At 35.5% G+C, this 22,844-nt stretch overlaps 1 protein-coding gene across 1 annotated transcript; it reads right to left on the bottom strand.

Annotated features, from left to right (window-relative positions):
• Positions 1-2,040: 2,040 nt before the first annotated feature.
• Positions 2,041-21,602, bottom strand: LOC140235771 (O-methyltransferase MdmC-like). Its single transcript, XM_072315780.1, has 6 exons — positions 21,575-21,602; positions 17,005-17,177; positions 7,890-8,139; positions 6,196-6,296; positions 4,313-4,483; positions 2,041-2,094 (listed from the first exon to the last, which is right to left on the bottom strand). The coding sequence occupies exons 1-6, from the start codon at positions 21,600-21,602 to the stop codon at positions 2,041-2,043; spliced, it is 777 nt and encodes a 258-aa protein (XP_072171881.1).
• Positions 21,603-22,844: the final 1,242 nt, after the last annotated feature.

Below are 22,844 nucleotides of genomic sequence, written 5' to 3'. Positions count from 1 at the left end.
GCAAATCTCGAATCAAATGAGGTACGTGTGGAATAAAATCAGCACAGTGAAGAAACTACAGTGCCAAGACAGCTATAATACGCATCCACACTGACCAATTCTTCTTGTAGAGGCCAGGGGCCATTGGGAGGTGATGATAGTGCTAGATTACTAATCTGCTTTTGAACTAGTGATAACGGCATCATTCTTCATTTTACATCAAGCACTGTCAAGCTGCTGAATTGTTGTTGCTGCATTTGATAAGTTTGCAAAGGCTGACGGTCAATTATGTTCTAAGAGAAGGGTTTCCTCAGGGTTCAGTCATGGGAACACTATGTTTCTTAAAATGTACACAGCTCCGTTACATATTATGTAGCATGAATATAATTATATGACTATGCTAATAACAGTCAGATTTATGTTTACTCTTTACTACGGTGTAAACCCCCCCCCCCCCCCCGTGTGCCACATTATTCTGAGATTGCAACGCAGCCATGCTCTGAGATAACATAATGTTTTTCATCTTCATGTAACTTTTTTATGCATTTATGTTTTGCTGTACATACTATGAGCAACGTTGCAGAGTAAATTCCAAGCGTATTTTAATGTAAATTTTAAATAAAATTTATGATGATTTTGTTTTTAGATGACCAGAAGCTACGTTTTTGTCCAGTAATAACATTTGCCCACAAAACAGTGACAGAAATTCAGAATTTACTCGAAAATTCAATAGAGGACACCGTTTGATATTCATCAGACATATATCATGATGCAAGATGCAATGTAAGAGGAATCTGTTGCATTAGGCGATTTCTCGATCAGTGGGTTTGTGCGTTTGAGCAGAATATGCGAACTTGGCACGCCGGCGACTGAGTCGGCCGTTCGAACGTGGTACATAAAGAGCTAACTCTCAAAAGGTAGCAAATCTGATGCAGTGATTGTTTACGTTAAGTCAAAGATTGGTCTTTGCATGTGAGATGTTTTGACAAATCTTCAACATCTTTGTCCGTCAATGCTTATGATATTCCAGTTCTGTAACTTTCTAAGGCACGTGCCAATGGCGTAATTCCAGTTCTGTAACTTTCTAAGGCACGTGCCAATGGCGTAATTATCAAAGATGATCTTAGTGTGAAAACATGCATGAATGACATGTGTAAATCGGCAGCTTTATTAAATAAGTCTACAGAGGACTGGGATATTAAGTGAGATTCTTAATAAAACAACTACCCAGAAACTGGCACGTGCGCTTTTGTGTTGTTGTTTTGTTTTTCTTTTTCTATTTACGAGCATAAAAGTAAGAATTTGCTCATATGAGTTCCGGAATACCATTTCAAAGGACTCCAACGGACACAAAGTTCATGCAGCCGCAGGGCTTGTAACGCGTTAAAGTAAATCCAATCACTAAAATCATATCCTTTATAGGCTTCACTAGTTGCCCAAGAAGGACTCGTATCAACTTTAAGGTTAAGGTTCTGACGCTCGGATTCAAATGTTTTCATAGAAATGCTCCTGCATATGTCAATTTAGTTCATCAAGCTGTATCAGCCCGATTGTAATCCACGTTCAAAGTCAAAGAATCTTCTTTCTGAAATAAGTGTAAAATCCAAGACATTTGGTGACAGGGCTTTGAAGAAAATGGCACCATCCTTAATATCATGGAACAATCTCCTGCTAAACATTAGACGTATGCAGATTTCACTATATTCAAATCAGTGCTGAAATATCACCATTTTCATTACTGCTGATTATGTTGTGTTGTATCAACACTGAAATGCTTGTATGATATTTGTTTTCATCTTAAAGGACTGTTATGGTATAATGCGTTTCTTAGCACCGAATATTATCAATTTTATTATTACTGGTACGTTTTTCTTAACCCACTGACTATTCACTCTCTGCAATTTTCCTTTAATAACGTATGTCAGTTTCCCTGGTAATAAAGAAAAGGTAACGCGTAAATTTCCTTAACATTTCCTTAACACCCAACACCTAGTTACGTTAATAGCTTCATCAATTTTGCTAGACCGAGAAAGACATTTGACGGAGTCTTGACCAACGGTTTTATTCACCGGCCCATCGAATGATCGTTAGACCATCCCTCACAGGTAGGACAACCTGGAGCAGGAAACAGACAAATAACACATTAATACTTATGCAAAATACGGAAATCAACACTTGGCGTAAATATACTTCTACATCGTAGATTAATATGTATGTACATGTATATATGTATAATTATATATAAATATGCATACACGTACATTCAACCAAAAAAGTAAGTTCCCCCCTAGCATTTTTGGAAATATCTCAAAAAGTATTTTATCGATTTTAAAACGGGAATTGGAAGGAATCTTTATTACTCATGACATGAATGACAAATCATTTCCACCAGATATCATTATTGGTGTGAAAAATGCATTTTATATCAAAATGCATGGAAAAAAGTTGCCATTTAGTGATTTGCATTGACTTTTCTACAAAATAATCAATGTATTGCATATTTCTCTATCTCTTTCGTTTCATGAGCATACAGTGAGGTACTTGATAATTGATATGTCCACCATCCGCTTCAGTGACCAGCCGGCATCTCTTCCTCATACTGCTAACTAAAGGTTGTGCTTGGCGCTGCTCAATGTTGGCCCATGCTCTCTGCAAGAGATGTCACCCTTGGTCGGCCACTTGTTGGCAGATCTGTGACCTCTCCAGTTTCCTGAAACTTTGCTCTAAGTTTCCTTATTGCATTGGGCGAAACACTAGTCTCCTGGCCACCTCCTTAACCGAAACCTAAGCTCCAAGGAAAGCTTTATAGCTCTCCCTCTTTCAAAAATTTGCAGACGCGGCATGATGCAAAATGGCCATAAGCACATTAAAGGCATAATTTACCATTTGCAGATGAAACAAAAACCCAGCATTAGTGCTTCAAAATGGTTCTAAAATGTGAGTTAGGGATAGAAACAACCACTGTAAAAATTTGAATCTGTATAATCGATGTCAAAGTATTGTTAAATACACAAAATGTGAACAATAGTTATAATAAAAATGTTTCCAGACTAAACCGTCTACAGTTATGGTTTATTGAGAAAAATACTGATATCTCTTTATATTTTAGGCTTTATTTCAAAAATTTTATATGGTAGTATGTGTTGTGATACAACAGACCTACACATATGCATCATATGTGATATCTTGAAAAATTTTAAAATCACTGCTCCCGAAGGTAAACTAGATCTTTAATGTGATCAACCTAAATTGGAATTAAAAAGCACACGGCTTCGACCAACATTTTCATATCGGAAAGGCCTATTGTTTAAAAAGGATGCATGACATCTGTTTAATAGGGAAGCACATTGTACCTGAAGAAATTCCTGAGAATTACATAACAATTTCATAAGGTCGGATTTGCTAACTTGCATAGGAAATGTACACAATATGCTTCATAAAACCTTAAGTGAAACTTTTTCCCATGCATTTGGACATAATATGCATTTTTTCACTCCAATAATGATATCTGGTTGCAATGATATGCCATTCATGTTATGAGTTATAAAATTCCCTATGCATTCCCGTTTGAATTATAAAAATCGGTAAAAGACTTCTTGAGATATATCCAAAAATGCTAGGGGGGACTTACTTTTTTGGTTGCGTGTGTATACTTTTCATATATATATATATAACCCAGAACAAAAAAGGACGAATCCCAGCATTAACAAAAGTGACAACTCTTCACAAGAGTTTTGGTTTATTACAAAGAGCCAAAATGACGAGATTGAACATGTTTGAAAGCCTCGCTCATTGTGTCCGTTTTTTTTTTTTTGTTTTTTTTTTTTTTGTTTGTTTGTTTTTTTACGGATCACTGTTAAAGTGAAACGAACTCAAGGGTCATCGAGTGCTTGTCTGATTGGGCTCTATCCAAGATATCTCTCATTTCATAAACTATTCAAGTAGAATGTAAAACGCTCATTTACAATAACATTAGAATTTCATAAAAATGAACAAGAAATATAATGATGAGGCCTCCCCCCACTGGGATTATTTTAACGAGCTGATTATAACTATGTATACATCTTCATTGAATACAGTAAAGCACTACCAAATTGAAAACCATCTATTGTCTTTACCATGTAGATAAAACTCAAAAGGAGAAAGGATATATTCATAACAACATTATATTGATATGAAAGAGGGAGCATGAAAAATATATGGGCTATCGACACAAATATGCCACTCTGATGACGCGACTAAAGAGATAATGGCGTAAGCGCGTCCATGTTGATAGACGTTACTGCTGTCAATGTTACCAAATCTATTTGACGAACTGCAATGAAGTTCTCACCTCTTCAATCCTCGGATCGTTCTCCACCATCACGTTGAAGGCGTGAATAGCCCGCCCCAATGGAATGGATTTTTCCAGCCAGAAATTGTCTATGAATGTCGAACCCTTGAATATGGTATTGTCGAAGAGAAGGTTTCCCTTCTGTGCCAACAGTTTGTAGTCAAGAATGATCTGAATCAGAGAGTAGAAAAAGAGTACGTAGTATGATAATAGAGATAATTCTGGTTTGTACGTTTGTTAATTTACAGCATAAAGCAACAAACAGAGCGTGTGTTTGTTTGGTTTTTTTTTTCCTGGTGGTGTCGCTTTTCCCAATGCATCGTAGTCGAACTACAAAGCGCAGAAACCAGAAATGCCCCATGAGTTACCACTCGTATAATCCTTTTTAAAAATTTCAGTTGTCATGGCGACGCCTGCAGGCAATTCCAAAGCAAACTATTCCACGCTGCCTTCGGCAGAACAAATCTTTACGTGGTCATTGATAACAGTCAGGGAGGAAGATGCTCTAAATCTCATCGCGTGACAGCAGTGGAGGGACAAGTGTCGGGATGATAATGAGAAGCATGAGAAGGCCTTGGATGTGGAATGAATCCTTGGTAAAACGTTTGACTGGTTCATAAACATTGTGTCTATTGAATAGTGAAAATATGATACACAAACATATATCTCTCTCTCTCTCTCTCTCTTTCTCTCTCTCTCTCTATATATATATGTATATATATATATATATATATATATATATACATATATATATATATACATATATATATATATATATATATATACATATATATATATATATATATGGATCTAATTCTTGGAGCACTCTGTTCGATGTCTTACAAGATTACAAGGTCTTTAATACTGTATACATGATTTCCCCTCGGGCTCGTCCAACCGGCTTTCGTTTATCTTCTTTGCAGCTGACTCTAACATACTTTGCTTTTGTATTGTGGTCGTTATATCCCTCAAGAGAATGCAACTTGAAAGTGATTTCTAATTGCAGACAGCAACAACCATAACAGCCACACAATATCATCTCGTTCTGCTCATGCAGTAACACATATTCGTTGTCATAGGAGGGAAGCTCACGACAAACTGATGTGGCTTGTCTTTTGTGTGTAGATGTGATTTGATTTATGTTTCTAAGGGCCTTGCAACAAACAGTCACGTTTCAAGTGTAACATATATAACGCCAACGTTTTAAGCTTTTCCATAAAAACAGTTTACCCCACTTTGCGATGCGAAAGGAGGGTTTTTCTTGATTCCATGTCAGGAAAACACTGATAATGTGACGTAAGTTGTTTTTTTTTTTTAATAGATTGGTTCATCAAACTGCAAAATATTTTAATGAAAAAAGTTGCAAAATCACCACTGCATATAAAAGTAGCTGCTTGAAACACGCAGTATAGTTAGACCCTACTCGACAATTGAAGCCGCTGTGATTTCAACAAAAAGTGTCAACATGTTTTGAATTAGATTTTCAATCAAAACCTGGAAAATCTATATCCAATACATCCCACCACATTTGAGCTATGATCCAAAAAGAAAGTGGTTGGTTATTTTTTTTATTTCGAGGTGTGTAGATTTGATTAGTAATCGGGAGGTGACCACGGTCCCCCCCCCCCCATCCAACGGTAAAGTGGTTTTTTTTTCATTTATTTTTTACAGAAAGATATTGTTTGTCGTGCATAATAAAAATGACAAAATAAAATTACCAACTGCTTTGTTAGGCCAAATGACTGAAATGGATAAAAACATTTTCCATTGTTAACAGCACATAGAAACCACTCCAAATATGGCTTAAATAGTAACTCTTTCTACAACACACTAGAGATTCAAATTGACACTCCAATTCTATTCACATCTACATGTCTACGCACCTTCAAATAGTCCTTGTACTCAACCTTGGCTGCATCAACGAAAATGAAATCGTACTGTTCCCCTCTTTCACCGGCAGCTTCCAATTCTTTGATTGCATCACCTGTATTTTGGCAAGTAGCGCTGGTAATTTCTGGTATGGCGTAAACTTTTGTTCTATATGACAGCGCTTTTATCAGCGGTGGCCCGGGGACACTGAAAATTTATGTTGGACCAACAAACTTCAAAAACGCGGGTTTTTTTTTTTCAAAAATCAAAAATCTATTCTAAGATTTTCTTCATTTCGAGCCACCGCATTTCCTTTTCGGTCCGCCAAAATTAAAAATCAAAGCTTTTAGTGGCCCGAACAGGCCACCGGAAAATAAAATATTGTCAGAATATAAATAGAAAGAAAGCGAACAAGTTTAGAACAACATAGAACTGTTAAGGTAATAATAATGCAGCAAAGCTGTGCTAGTTATTGATTGTGATTTACCAGAGGACTTTAAACATGAGATGAACGAAGAACAGAATGCAAAACTGTAAAGTAACAACGAATATAGACGTAAACAAAAGGATGTTTGTGTCCTTTCAATTTCCTGCAATGCAGATCGAACCACTCATTTTGTCATTTTCGATTGAAATACCACTGGCATTACTTTTTGTTCTGTTTCTTTTTGTTATATTGTAGTGGGAATGTAGAAATCCTTGACTTATAGCCAAGGTACTCTAAAACAATTTGGCTCATCAAGTTCATATCATGGTACTCATTAGGAAAAAAAAGAGAAGATTAAACTGTAATTTAGATAACAACCAGAGTATGGAACTGTAAAGTAATTGTCATATTGACTACATACGTCAGTACTCATTGGAGAGTAACTGTCCAAAAAAAAATAAAATCAAAGTTTTTTTCCGGTAAGGTATGGGTCGTATCTCGAAATTGTAAGCACCAGAAAAACATGTCTGATCGCATGTAATGCACAGTTCAGTTTATCATTCATTTCAAGTCAACTCTCATAGGAACCTCCTGTAATATCTACATCTGTTGAATATGCACAGATTCTTCATATATTTTTTAAGCAACAAGCAGATAGATGAAGAAGACAAACTTCATTAATTCCTTTCAGATTAAAACAAAGCCAAATAAAGTCTAGACAAACTTCCTTTTTCATTTGTAAGCGTTGCAAAATATGCACTCAATTTTTAAAGACATTAAAAAAAGTACCTCAAATCATTTCAGACCAACATTTCCTACTTGTAATAAATGCACTTCATATATTTTTGCTATGCACATTTTTTTTTTTGTGCTTTAAATATGCATTCAGATTCATGACAATAACACTAAAATATTTTGTTAGTATATAAATCTTAAAATTATTTACATCTTAATTTGTGAATTTATTTTGTATACTGCTGTATTTTGCGGCGCAATGGTGATGTGTTGTGTTTGCTAGCGAAAAAAAAAATGAGTATATGCTGAGAATATACTCTCTGGCGCAACACTTCATATCAATGTTTTAGAAATTGCTTTGGACAAACTGTTGGGATTTTTTTTTTTTTTGCTCTCTCTCTCTCTCTCTCTCTCTCTTGCTTCTCGGTATACAAACAAACTGATCATAAAGATTCTCTCTGAGCTAGGAAGTTTCAAATCGTAGACTATTGCCCTTTTTTAAGTAGGCTTACCTCAAAGCCTATAAAGTGAAATTTGTGTACAAACCAGTTCGAATCTCTATTTTGTCCTTCACATCAGTGGTGTCAAAGAATTCTCTAGCGAATCGAGCGAAGACCTCCTCTTTTTCGATGGTCACCAAAACCCCGTCACTTGGTAACACCTCCGCCATGTTGAGGGCTGAAAAGCCTGTGAAGCATCCAACTTCCAGAACTCTCTTTGCACCGCACATCCGGATGAACATCTTCAGAGTGCACCCTGAAATAATCCAAAAACATTTCAGGAGTAGCAGCTGTTTCTAGGGAATACGATAAGCATAAAGATGTTTAATAATAATAACACGCGCATACACAAATATCATATACATTTAGCAAAAAAAAGTAAACACTTTTTTCGAATTCTTTTTTTCACATAATATTTTTTCTAAAAAACATTGAGTCATATACCGTGTTAACAATTATTTAATTGGCCATCAAGGTGGCACGTTAAAACAAAGGAAAATGCAATGAGTGAACATATTCGTTATTGACTTCCAAAGCACAAAAGTAACAATTGCAAAAAATTTTCTTAATTACAAACTTGGAAAACCTATAATACGATCTCAGTCTGAAGAATTGATTACAAACTGTATTTCATTTGCTCGTCATGCCCGCAAGGACTCGATCGTATCCTCTTCTTCTTGGTTTGTTAAAATTACGTGTTATAGTCTCTGTTTCTTATATGTGTCTGATTTGGTTCTTTTATCCCTCCTCTCGTCTTTTTCACGTTGATTTTCTTTTTCCATTCATTTCATCCACTATCTTTTGATCCTCTGCAGGGGTAGCGAGTTTGTTCACCAGCGAAACTTCAAAGGCATCGGCTGCATCCTTTCTATACCGGCGAGAGCGTGATTCGGGCGCAAATGAGTCTGTCTAATCAGAATGAACAGCTTAGCTCAAACGGAAACAGCGTAACTAGTACCAGCCTGATTTACCATGTTTACAGGGGAACCAATCGTGCTGAGAGCGTTGTAAGAAATTTTATAATTAGGATAACAGAAAGCGTATACTGAGCGTTACAGCGGGGAAAGTCATCTTCAGATCAGGATAGACTAGCACAATTCATCATCGTCTATTTTTCGGCAGGAAATGTTGACAATGTCCAAAATTTCAGTACTTTTCCCTATTTGATCGTAACGCATGCTGAATCAACGTAAATAGACATCATGAGCAACGCAGAAAGGTCTTCCTATTAAGCTGCTTTACAGCGATGCCAGAAAACGACGTAAATCAGGTATCTGAAGAGAACATGAACCAAGTAAAAAACTTGGTAGTTTTGTTTGAAGTATCTTCAGGGTTCCCTCGACCCGAGATGCATGACAGACACGAATACGTTGGTACGAGGCATACGCGGGCTACAGGGGTGTACTAGTATTTGAAAGCAGTGTGTACATGCTAATTTTAATTGTTTCACGCAGAGGTGCCACCATTTCGTGGCATCCCGGTTTGCAAACATTTTTCTAAGTACTCTGGGGGTAGGTGTTCCCATGGAGCTTCTTTTGGGGTTTATTTTATTTTTAGTTGTTGTTGAGGGGTCGCTTGAGACTCTTCGGGTAAGCAACCGAGTTTTGGTTAGCACGCCCTCTCCCGTGTGTGTTTTGCTATTTGTCTTTTGTAGTCTATTGTGTGTTATTCATTTGAAAACTACTTCCACAGGTTGTCCTTTTGCACGTTTTCTGAAAGCATAATTTTATTTACCTAATGCAGGATAATGTAACATTTATTTCGATAAATTGTCGTGGCCTTGCGAATAGCCAAAAAAGGCAAGATGTTTTGTCGTATCTGAAGTCAAAAAAGTCTGATGTTTGTTGTATTCACGACACTCATTTTATACCGAGCACTGAGGCAGAAATCCGTAAGGAATGGAAAGGTGAATGTTTTCTTTCATGTAATACCTCAAATTCAAGAGGTGTCACCATATTATTTAAAGACACAATCCCAGTAAAAGTTAATAGAGTTCAGATAGATAAAACAGGAAACTTTGTGATATTAGATTTGAAATTGTATGAATATAATCTGACATTTGTATCTTTATATGGTCCTAATACTGATAAACCTGATTTTTTTGTTGACCTTCAAAAGATTATATTAGAATTCGAAAACCCATATACTATCCTTTGTGGTGATTGGAACTTAGTTCAGGATACAAACCTCGATACATATAATTATGTACATGTAAATAACCCGAGGGCCAAAAAAACAATTAGACACAATGAAAAATGATTTAAGTTTATGTGATCCATGGAGAATATGTAATCCGGATGAAAGATGTTATACGTGGCGGCAACAAAATCCCTTTAAGCAAAGTAGATTAGACTTTTTTTTAATATCCTCCGAATTGCTCTCTTTAGTTTGTAACACTGATATTTCTTCAGGTTACCGTACTGACCATGCTAAAGTTTCTCTTAGTTTAAATCTTAATGAGTTTAAACGGGGACAAGGGTTTTGGAAATTTAATAATATTTTATTGAAAGATGAAATATCTGCTCAGAAAATTAAACAAATTATAAAAGATACAATTATATTTTATGCAAAGGGAAATGTCCAGTTTGATCACAATGACAAGGTAATTGGTGAATGTCAGCTGACTGTTAATGATCAGTTATTTTTTGAAACTTTAATGATGATAATACGTGGGGAAACTATTTCTTACGCTTCTCATATTAAAAAGCAAAATATTGATAGAGAAAAGGAATTGGAGAAAAATATAGAAGATTTAGAAGAAAAATTATTATTGTGTAATGATAAAAGTGAAATATTAGATGAAATAAATAAACAGAAAGAAGAATTTGAAATATTACGCTCAAAAGAAAATGAAAGAATCGCAATGAGAAGCAGGATAAAGTGGATGGAATTAGGAGAGAAGCCCTCAAAGTATTTCTTAACTTTGGAAAAACAGAATAATGTTAATGTGACCCGCTACAACAAAATGATCCTAAAGTCGGGCAAGGTCGATTATTTGAAATTTGCATGACACAATTCCGGAATCTTTCTGCTTTAAATTGATATATAACACGTCTTATAAAAATAATCGGCTGCGGAGATATCGATGTTTAAAAGAGAGCATGTCAAGACGTCTGGGAAATCACTGTTTCGAGAAAAGCGCCCTAAAAGTTCTCCTTGCGACGCAATCACAATCAAGAGTCACGCAAGTCAGTATTCACCTCCGAACAATAGAAGTTAAGCCCTAGCAACCCCCGAAATGCTCATTCAAACACAGCGTCGGCGGTCTCCTCACCGACCAATCAGTGACCAGGATGTCAGGAGAAGCGGCTAGGCATAGCGCAACCCGCCCGCACGCACCAGTCGACTGGGCAGTGTGCGAGCTTCACGCTTCAGTTAGCGGCATGCAGCAAATTGACCAATGAGATCACTCTGGTTGTTGTTAGGGGCGGAGCCTATGTGTGGCGCTCAATCCAAGTGTTTGAACCAGTTTCTGCTTCGTTGAAACGCCAAAAAACATGGCCAAGAAAATCGCTATTTTTTTGGTCTTTCCTTTCATCATTTTGCTTCAAAATTTCGACAGATGATAGAAGACATGTCAGACTCTTATAATATGTCAAATTCAGGAAATCGTAAGTTTTGACCAATTTTGATGCTCTAACTTCAAACTCGATTTTCACGGCTTCGACCGTGCGCGACTTTAGGACCATTTTGTTGTAGCGGGTCACTAATAGACAAATTCGTCAGCTTTTTTGTGAAAATGATATTATTATGAATCAGTGCGATATACAGAAAGAAGTGTTTCAGTTTTATTCCTGTTTGTATGAAGAAAAAGAAACCACAGATGTAGATTTAGACTTATTATGGTCATCTTCTGACATACCAAAATTATCACAACAATGTCGTTATCATTAGAAGGTCCCTTAAATGAAGAAGAGGTATACTCTGTGTTACAAAATATGAAATGTAATAAATCTCCCGGATTAGACGGTTTTACCGTGGAGTTTTATCGTGTTTTTTGGAAGGAAATAAAATCGTCTTTGTTAAATTCCTTAAATTATGCTTATTTTTCAGGACAAATGTCGGTAGCACAAAAAATGGGAGTAATCCCATTAATTCCAAAAGTAAATCAGCCCCGACAGTTTCTAAAGAATTGGCGTCCAATTTCTTTATTGAATGTAATATGTGACCGTGCACCTCAAAAGGAACATAAAGTCGCACACACTGATTTTGCGTGAGGACAGAAAATAAGTGAAATGGGTCAACTTAGCCGAACTTGACTTTTTCGTATTTTCTGAAAGAGCGGGTCTTCTTTTACATTATGCTAAAATTTGGTATCATAAAACGGGGAGGAAAGTGTGTTTTTTAGCAGTTTATCTCGAACATTTTTGGTAGAATAGTGTGATTAGGTGTGTCTTTAGAATCACTTTTTCATTTCTGAAAAACCTTGTACACTCTTCACTTTCAACTCTAATAACTTTTGAAAGGAGAGTGCTACTGCTTTGAAAGTTGGCGTTAATTATGGAAAGAATGTGTTAATGAGGCATGCTTAATTTCAGCTTAATCTGATAATCCCTTCCTTGTTGTTACTCTGGTGGTTTATTTCCTGTTTTTTGTCCCATTCATCGCACAGCCAGCACGGTTTGGTAAAGATTAAGCGCTTGAATAGACACTGTACTTCAGAGCCTCTTCTCTCAGTTCACACTTTTTCTGAGTTTGTGCTTTCTTTCCAATATTTAGATAGGTTAGGAGAGTCTATTTGATTTGAGTTATACATCATTTTAAAGCTTAAAGTCTGCTCTTTCAGAATATGGTCTTAACTAGAAATTCATGTCTGGCGACTTTTTGTTTGTTTTGAGGTGCAGGGTCACATATATAAACTGGCATCTGGTTGTATAGCAAACAGATTTAAGAAATTTTTATCATATTTGATACATGGAAATCAAACCGGATTTTTGGAAGGTCGATACATTGGTGAAAATATTCGTTTACTGTATGATGTACTTTTATATACAGAGTTACATAATATACCAGGTTTGTTACTTTTAATTGACTTCGAAAAGGCTTTTGATTCTGTGTTTCATAAGTTTCTTTTTAAAGTTTTAGATTTTTTTAACTTTGGCCAATCTATGAAAAAATGGGTTCAGTTGTTTTATAACAATGCTACTTCCAGTGTTTTAGTGAACGGTTATTTTACAGATAGATTCAAAATAGAACAGGGCTGTCGACAAGGGGATCCCTTGTCACCCTACCTTTTTCTGTTGGTCAGTGAAATTCTTGGAATTATGATTAGGCACACGAATTCTGTGGTTGGGTTGCAAATTAATGAAAAAAATTTTAAAGTATTACAATACGCAGATGATACACTTTTAACACTTAACGGATCAGATCAAGATCTAAAAGATGCTCTTGAGATTTTTGATACTTTTGCTAACATATGGAATTTAAGAATTAACCCCACAAAGACAAAAATAATATGGATAGGAAAGAATCGGAATTGTAGAATTAAATTATTGGAAGATTGTAATTTTGACTGGATTTTTCAGGGTAGGTACTTTAGGTACCTGGGAATAGAATTTTCAGTTAAATTATATGAAATGGTTGAATAAAATTATTGTAAAAAAATGAAAGATATTACAAACACAATGACCTCCTGGTCTAAACGATCACTTACTGTTTTAGGAAGAATTACTGTAGTTAAATCATTATTGATGTCAAAATTAAATTATTTGTTGTTATCACTTCCTGAACCAAATTCTAAAACATTGACAGATATAAATCGTAGTTTTTATTCGTTTATATGGGAAAATAAACCCGATAAAATAAATAGAAATCAAATGTGCCAGCTATATTGTCATGGTGGTACTAAAATGATTGATATTTTCATGCATGCTAAATATCTTAAAATATCCTGGATCAGAAGGTTTATTTGTGATCCGCAGACTGAAAATTACACGTTCCACATGTTCCGTTCTTTCTTGCCCCAACCAGTATCGTTTCATTTATTTTTGGGGTCACTGTACTACAAAAAACTTGCCAATGTAATGTCTAATGATTTTTGGAAAGAGGTACTTCTGGCTTTTTCAGAATTTCTACAAATCAATACAAATAATAATTGGGCAAGCCAGCCTCTTTGGAATAACCCTTTGATTAAAATGAATAATAACACTGTATATTTTAAGTCTTGGTGTGAAAAAGGTGTTCGTTTTATAAATGACTTGTTAGATAATGATGGAAAATTTCTTTCATATTTTGAATTTCAGAGGAAGTTTGGTATACAAACTAACTTTCTTCAGCACGGTGGACTGTGTAATTCTATCCAATCATTTGCAAAAAAACTGCATGTCGAAAATAGCAGACCCTTTTATTCCTCATGGTTTAAATGTAATATTGAAACATAAGAAAGGTTGTTCTGATGTTTATCAAACGTTGTTAAGACACACGTCAAAACAGTGTAACAGTTTTGTTAAGTGGAGTAGTATGTTGGATCTTGATGATGAAACATGGTCTTTATACTGTTTAATTCCTTTTGAATCAACTATTGATATAAATATGAGGTGGTTTCAATTTAAGATTCTCAACAGAATATTATATATGAAAGACGCTCTTTTAAAATTTGGTTTTGTAACAGATAAAAAGTGTACGTTTTGTAATGACAGTGAGGAAACCATAATGCATATATTCTGTTCATGTCCTTATTCAAATGATATATGGAATAAATTTGAGCGATGGTTACTTTTGAAGATAGATAAACAAATTGTATTTACAAACCAACACAAGTTATTCGGATTTTATAGTCTCAACAACAGTGCATTAAACTGTATGATGATTGTTATAAGAAGAGAAATTTTTTCAGCGAAATTGAAAAAAAACGTCCCGTCATTCGAACATTATTATAATATCTGAGATAAAATGTTATTTTGAGATGAAAAAATGTATAAGTCAAATGAATAGTAGAGAAAAGAAAATTTGTGAAAAAATGGGCTTTATTTACTAAGTGCTTTTGAATATCAAAATTACATGATATTCATAGTGTTTTCAGGGTTATTTCTGCCAGTAAAATAAAAAATTGATATAAGTTATATGTTGTAAAAAAAGTTAAAGAAATTGTGTTATTATATGTACAAGTGCAGTAGGCCACTGTTTGTCGATAACCAAATTATTATTCTGTTTTGTATTTAAAAAATTATTTGTAAATGTGACTTTCTGAATATGTGTATGAATAAAACACCCTGTGGAAGGGAAAAAAAGTAAAAAACGTTAACTTTACGGGATTCTATGCGTAAAGTTTGTTTGGACTTTCTTACCTTCTAATATGTCTGAAGCCATTTCTTTGAAGAACCTATTGCCCACAGTTTTTCCTTCGCTGATAAGGCCTTGAAAGTCTATCATGCCGGTTTTCTCTCTCAGTAGCTGAAAGTACACGTAAAGGTATCTATGAAGAATGATGATTAACTTGATACAAAGGTAATTCGTAATTATACACACGGGACTAGGTCCACTTTACAAGAAGGTAATATATTTCATAGACAATTTTGTTTCGTTTCTGGAAGTCTACATAATCATAACATTATTAACCCCGTATAAGACTTGTGCAGCATATTTTGCTGCAATCAGCTGACAATAGTAAATATGGTGCAAATCGATAAATTGATTGCGTTAGAGTAAAAGAAAGAAGAAAGAAAAGATACAGTCAAATCTGTCTATAGGGGTCACCCAAGGAAAACAACAAAAGTAGCCGCTAAATACATGTGGCCGCTGTAGACAGGTTGGTGACCATTTGGAATGTCAATACTTCCATTCTATGCATTAGCAGAAAATACCGCATGTTATTCTGAAAAATAACAACCAGCAAATAAGTCTGCAGATATATTATGGGTATTTTTGTTGTAAAATTTACTTGTTTGCCTACTTTTCTTCTTTTGATTTTAGAAATAAAATCTCGGACCTATTAAGGAACTGCTCTGGTTCGTACAGGTTTGCATGAATGGAGTTCACGAGTGAGTTCGAAGGGATTGATAATAACAAGCAATACCCAGACAAGTTCTCCTTATTCAAAGAGATTTAAACACTAATTAGTCTGCATTTTGGTAAAATTCTAAGATGTTATTAGGAGTTGTCTTTGCCTGTGAAACATCTATGCAGGGCGGCATTACTGACGCCTAGATCTAATCTAGTGAAGCTAGTGGCAAGACGGCTTTTCATGGTGAAGAGCTGCATTAATTTTGCCAATCACATCTGTGTGATTGTGACTGAGCTAAAAAGGACTAATAGAATTCACGTAATGAACGTAAAAGCCAACATATTCATGACTAATATTACGGTTCAGCTACATTTTTATGACCGCTATAAGGGGGTAGATATTCACCACGGGATACAAAATGATAGGCAGCTGGCCGCGTTAGGCAGGTTGCCGCTATGTAAAGGGTCTGTAACACAGCATTTTCGTGCGGGAGATCTTTAAGTGGCCGCTATTAGCAGGTGGCCGCTATAGACAGGTAACCGCTGAGACAGCTTATATATATATATATCTTTATGCGCCATGGTGGAAACCCCCTGTGAGCCACATTATTCTGACATACCAACGTAGTCATTCTTTGAGAAAACATTCTGTTTTTCAAATCTATGTACCTTAGAAGATTTCTATTAAGTTGAACATAATATATAGTGAGCGAAGTTGTAGAGAGAATGCCAAACTTTGCTTTGACGTAAAATGTAGGACAAATATATGAGTCATTTTCTTTCAAATGACCAGTAGCTACATTACTGTAAAGGCATGACTTTTGCACACATAACAGTTACAGAAATTTGCAATCTATACGGAAATCAAGTAGAGATCACCGCTTGCTATAGTCAATGACCACATAAAATACAAACTACATACGAGAAGAACGTAATCGCGAGAAACGTTTTCGTTGTACTGTGGCATTTGGCGATTTATCGATCGGTTTGGGCGTGTTTGTGGTTTGATCAGAATATGCAAAATTTGTCAAGCCGTCGACTGAGTCGGACGTGCGAACGTGGCACATAAAGAGATAAACATGTAGGCATACCTGCTCAGAGTCTGACATCCTTCCATGGAAACTAGGCAAAAACTCGCAAGCTGCACTGCCTCAGAATACAAGATAAACGAAATAAAGCAGTCAATTTCAGAAAATCAGAATTTACTCTGCGCAATATACCTGTGCGGCTTTACTGATACCAGTGCTCATTTCGACAGGATACCGTCGGAGGCCGCTAACAAGCTTACACGACCGATCGAGGAGCGTGTGCATAGATTCGGGCAGAGAGTCCAAAGCGACAGCCTCGCGTTTCAGTTGCTCCAAGGACTCCACCGCGAAGTCCAAGGGCGTGACTGCACACCCGAGATAAGAAGGAAGAAAAAAAAAAGAATGAAATCATGCACATGGCGCTTTCTTTGCTTCATTTCATTTGTTTTTGTTTGCTTTATTCTACTTCCAATTACGAAACTGTCACGAGAAGGGCACATGTTTTCAAGAAAAAGAGTCTGAACCAGAAAGCCGCTGAAATCAAAGTTGTCCAGTACATGTCCCAACAAATTTAAGACAAGATAATGATATCAATGTCCCAACAATCCCAAATAGAGCATGACATGCATGTCTTTTTCACTAATTTCATAATACCTTTAACTGATGTCGTAACATTGGCTGCTAAAGCACAACACATTTCTAATCACTCGTCTTTCTTTTCCTTAACCGAGATTTTGTTAAATCCTGCAGGGTCTTTCTCTGAGTTTAAAGACAGGCAACTGAAAATTGAATAAACATAAACACGTCGTTCCATTATATGTGATTCATACCGCACAAATTTATACCCATCATATAATGAAGAATGATAATGAAGATGATAGTGATGAAATGAAATAGTAGGCACATAAACATTGTGTATATTTGCTGTAGTTTTACATTCAATTCACAGAAATAATCTCATCAACACAAAACAAAATTAATGTTCACAGATTGTGGCTTGCAGCATTTCATCAACGTTTTACACGGTTTAATGTCAGCAACCTAGAACTGTGTTCCAAAGGTCTTGTCCTTTATGCCGTATGGATTTACAGATTCAAAAACTTGGGGTTTACTAAATGAAATTTTACGAATTATGAGTGGGATAAGAATGAATAGTATTATTCAGTTTGAAAAACTGTGAAAAGAGACTGAGATTAATTGTTCAAATTTAAACTTTAAAGGAAATATCGAAATTAATTCATGCCCTATGTATTCAATGTTTTCATCTGATAATGCCGGATTCGAGTAGGCCAAATATTTTGAGCCAGTATAGATACCAATGGCTCTTTTTTGTAGTTAATAAATACTGTTGAGTTTAGTCTACACACTTCTAGGATACACTATTATATTCGAATACATATATGGGGTGCACGTCACGAGACCGACACCCACGAGTCATACAGCCCACAAGTTATACAGCTCACAAGTCATACAGCCACGAGTCATACAGCTCACAAGTCATACAGCCCACCAGTTATATAGCCCATGAGTTCGACACTGAGTAAATAAAGCCCACGAGTTCGACATCAAGTGAAATAAGCCCAGGAGTTATACGGCTCACGAGACCGACACTACACACAAAAGGCTCATGAAACCGACAGTAAGCAAACAAAGCCCATGAGACCGACAGGATGAACAGCGCCACCTATAGACCAATAAATTGTATAGGGTGTCCTGATAATAGCATAGGAAGATATGAGAGTTGCCATCTCCGGCAGGGTGTTACCCCATCAGTTGCCCCCCCCCCCCCCCCTGAAATGATCAGGATCTTTAATTGTGTTTGCATGGGTGTGTGTTTGTGACAAAAAAAAAATGAACAAAGTACAGTAAAAGTGTGTAACAGATCTTTCCACAATAAACCTCCGAGGGTGTTGATTTAGTATTAATTAAAAATAAAAAATAACAGAATCGTCTATTAAGGTAGCGTTAGGGATTCGGAAAAAAACCAGACGCATCCATGAAAACAGCTATTGTATTTCACGATAAAATGTACTGTTCGGAGGAAAATAACACAAGCCACACAATTGAGATGAATCCCTGCGATATAAAACGTTTTAATCAGTAGAATTACATTATAGTTACAGTGAAAACTACAAATAGATCTTACTGCAAAACGTCAAAGCAGGAGGGTAGAATATCTAAAATAGAATAAGTAACTAGTGAATCGAGAAAGAGAAGAGGAAAAATTGATATCTTGTCCATCTTCTAGCTAAAAACTGAGAAAGCCTATTAGAAATAGCACGATGGCATTATCAAAGCTCTAAAATTAATCCATACATCGTTACTGTCCTCTTTTAAATTCATTTTATGTTTTTGTCTCTTTTTGGGGGCATGAAGAATACAATTCAATTTTTCTACTTGATAACAATGTCGCTCCCTGACACACTTGCCCCCACCCCCCTCCCAAGAAGTAGGTAGAAATACATATTTGATATCGTTCATAATTTTTCTACTTGATAACAATGTCGCTCCCTGACACACTTGCCCCCACCCCCCTCCCAAGAAGTAGGTAGAAATACATATTTGATATCGTTCATAATTATGTAGATGGTCACCATCTTTTAACTGATAGCGTTACGAAATTATATATATTATATATAAGTATAAATGTTAACATAACTGATGACATAAAAGACTAATAAATGTGACCCTGCATCACAAAACAAACAGAAAGTCGCCAGACATAAAATTTTAGTTAAGAGCATATTCTAAAAGAGCAGACTTTAAGCTTTAAAATGATGTATAACTCAAATCAAATGGGCTCTCCTTACCTATCTAAATATTCGAAAGAAAGCCCACACTCAGGAAAAGTGTGAACTGAAAAAGAGGCTCTGAAGAGTACAGTGTCTATTCAAGCATTTAATCTTTATCAAGCCGTGCTGGCAGTGAGATGAATGGGACAAAAAACAGGATGTAAACCACTTGAGTAACAACAATGACGGGATTATCAAATTAAACTGAAATTTGACCATGCCTGATTAACACATTGTGTCCATAATTAATGCCAACTTTCAAAGCAGTAGCATCATCTTTTAAAAAGTTAAAAGAGTTGAAAGTGAACAGTGTGTACAAATTTTTGAGGAAATGAAAAGGGGACTCTAAAGAAACACTTCATTACACTATTTTACCAAAGAAATGTCAGAGATAAACTGCCAAAAAAAAAAAAAAAAAAAAAAACTTTCCTGCCCGTTTTATGATCCAAAATTTTAGCATAATGTAGAAGACTTGCTCTTTAAGAAAATATGAAAAAGTCAAGATCGGCTCGGTTGATCCATTTCACCTATTTTCAGTCCTCACACAAAATCAGTGTGCGCAACTTTTTGTTCGTTTTGTGATGCATAGTCACAATTAAAGATGTCATTAATATCTAACAAGAAGGGCAACCTAATATTCAGCCCTGGGCTGATTTTAAAAAATATGGATGGCATGTCATCAAGCACATGATAAAATACCTTAAGCACGAGAGCGAAACTCCACGAACTCCACGGGATTGTAAAGTTTTTAAAGGAAGGTGTCATGTTTAACCACATCAAACGGTTCGGATAAATCCCTGAAATCCTGATGACATACATTTTATTTGCCATTGCATTTGTAATTTTGCCAGATAACTGGACCAAAGCTAAATCTGTGAAATAATTTTGTTTAAAACCATTTATTTAAATTAAAAATGGTGTGATTCTGAAAAAAAAAAATCTTGATCTTATGATATAATAAAGTAAATTTTCCAGAATCTTGAATATGACAGCAAGAATTGAGATGGGTCTTTCATTACTAATTTTAAGGAAATCATCTTTCTTTAAAACAAAATGGACTCACCTTTGCAATTTTTTTTTTTAAAGATTGGGACATTTCCCAGAAAAAAAGGAAAGATTGAATATGTGAGTATTGAAAGTGGATAGGCATTTTGATGTCTAATACTATGTTTGGGAACTGATGTGCTCTTCTATCACAGCCATTTGCGCTACTAGAATACAGATAATTCGTAATGCAAATTATTTCTGTGGATATTTAGGGCTTAAAACAAATAACAGAGACAATGTTCATGAAGGAATTTCAAAAAAAAAAAATGTGTCATCAAATTAATTCGCCGTATAAGGACCAACATTGATTATCAAAGAAAAGACTTTAATTGTTTAGCTACATAATCCCGATCGGTAATAACCTCATTTAGGCCGTAATTTGGATATTGTAGTTGGGTTCTTCTTTTTCTAACAAATCATTTACAATTCCCCATGTTTCCTTCATATTTGATTCGACTTGATTCAAATTTTCTAATTAATTCATAATTCATAATTTCTTGTTTGTATTGAGGGTAAAATTGATCGTTTTATCCGTGGCATTTTCCCTTTTTTTTCCTTGAGTTTTACCAATGGATAATTTTCATCTTGATAAAATTATATTTTCCTATTGGAATTATCATACGAAATATTCACATCAAACTCGCTGTAAACATCAAACAATTGTTCAGATATCGATATAAAGTCCAACGTCTGGTGAATTCATATCTTCCAAACACCAAACAATTATTTTCCCAACATTTCATGCATTAAGTCATGCATGACGCATCATCTATTATATATCTTAATGTAATTAACCATGTAGAACATTAAGCTGCAGCTTTGGGAAGGACACTTGATTTCAACACTACTTTTCCAAAGTTCAACGTTCTCATATATACGTTGGCAAAAAAAGATTAAAAATTAAGAAAAAAAAGGATACTTACCTGAGATATTAGGGTTTCTGCTCGACATCCTCTCGTTCCAAAGTTGACCGGTCCTCTATATTCAGCCTTTACTGTGCAAGGATTTTCTTTGATTGCAAAGATCTGGGTCACTTTTTGCGATTTGTTCTTCTTCCTTTGGGTACGTTTCTTTTGGTTGGAATTCACTAATTATCCTTTTATAAACACGAGCTGAAAACGGAAATAACAGTGACACCTAAAAATAATGTGGTTGAGATCAACGTGAAACCTCTAATAAAATATGAAAGAACATGTAATTCCTACAGGAACAGTGACACCTAAAAATAATGCTTGATTTTGGTGAGATCAACGTGAAACCTCTAATAAAATATGAAAGAACATGTAATTCCTAGAGGAACAGTGACACCTAAAAATAATGTGGTGAGATCAACGTGAAACCTCTAATAAAATATGAAAGAACATGTAATTCCTAGAGGAACAGTGACACCTAAAAATAATGTGGTTGTCCCATTGGTTGACTGATCATCGGGTGACATGAAATGAAAAGAATCATTTACACCTCCTGCATTTTTTTTTTCTTTTTATGCAAAAATGGATATTAGGCTGGATGCCAGACGCTGAACCTTGCTTTAATGTCGGCCCGATGTTTTTTTGATGGTTTTACCCTCTGTCGAGGGTGTTGAAACCGACTGAGCCGGACGTGCGAACGTGGCACATAAAGAGTTAAAGGGATTGTATAGTTTTGGTTAATTTCGCGTTTCTAAAATTTTTGATTTTGGTGAGATCAACGTGAAACCTCTAATAAAATATGAAAGAACATGTAATTCCTAGAGGAACAGTGACACCTAAAAATAATGTGGTTGTCCCATTGGTTGATTGATCATCGGGTGACATGAAATGAAACGAATCATTTACACCTCCTGCATTTTTTTTTTCTTTTTGAGCAAAAATGGATATTAGGCTGGATGCCAGACGCTGAACCTTGGTTTACCGTCGGCCCGATATTTTTTTTTTTTTTTTTGATGGTTTTACCCTCTGTCGAGGTGTTGAAACCTTACCTGGATGATGCAACTCTCGTATCCTTGACGGTTTTTGAGATATTCAAAATCGACCATAAAAGGTTGATTCATAAACTTAGTTTGTATAGAGTACGAGATCAAGCTCTGCTCTGGTTCACAAGTTATTTGCACAACCGTCAACAATATGTTATATTTCAGTCTCAAAAGTCAAAGAAACTCAATATTAACTCTTTATGTGCCATGGTGGAAACCCCCTGTGTGCCACGTTATTC

The sequence above is a fragment of the Diadema setosum genome, chromosome 12 (assembly GCF_964275005.1).
Source record: "Diadema setosum chromosome 12, eeDiaSeto1, whole genome shotgun sequence".
Taxonomy (NCBI): Eukaryota; Metazoa; Echinodermata; class Echinoidea; order Diadematoida; family Diadematidae; genus Diadema; species Diadema setosum.
This window is presented reverse-complemented; position numbering and strand designations above follow the sequence as displayed.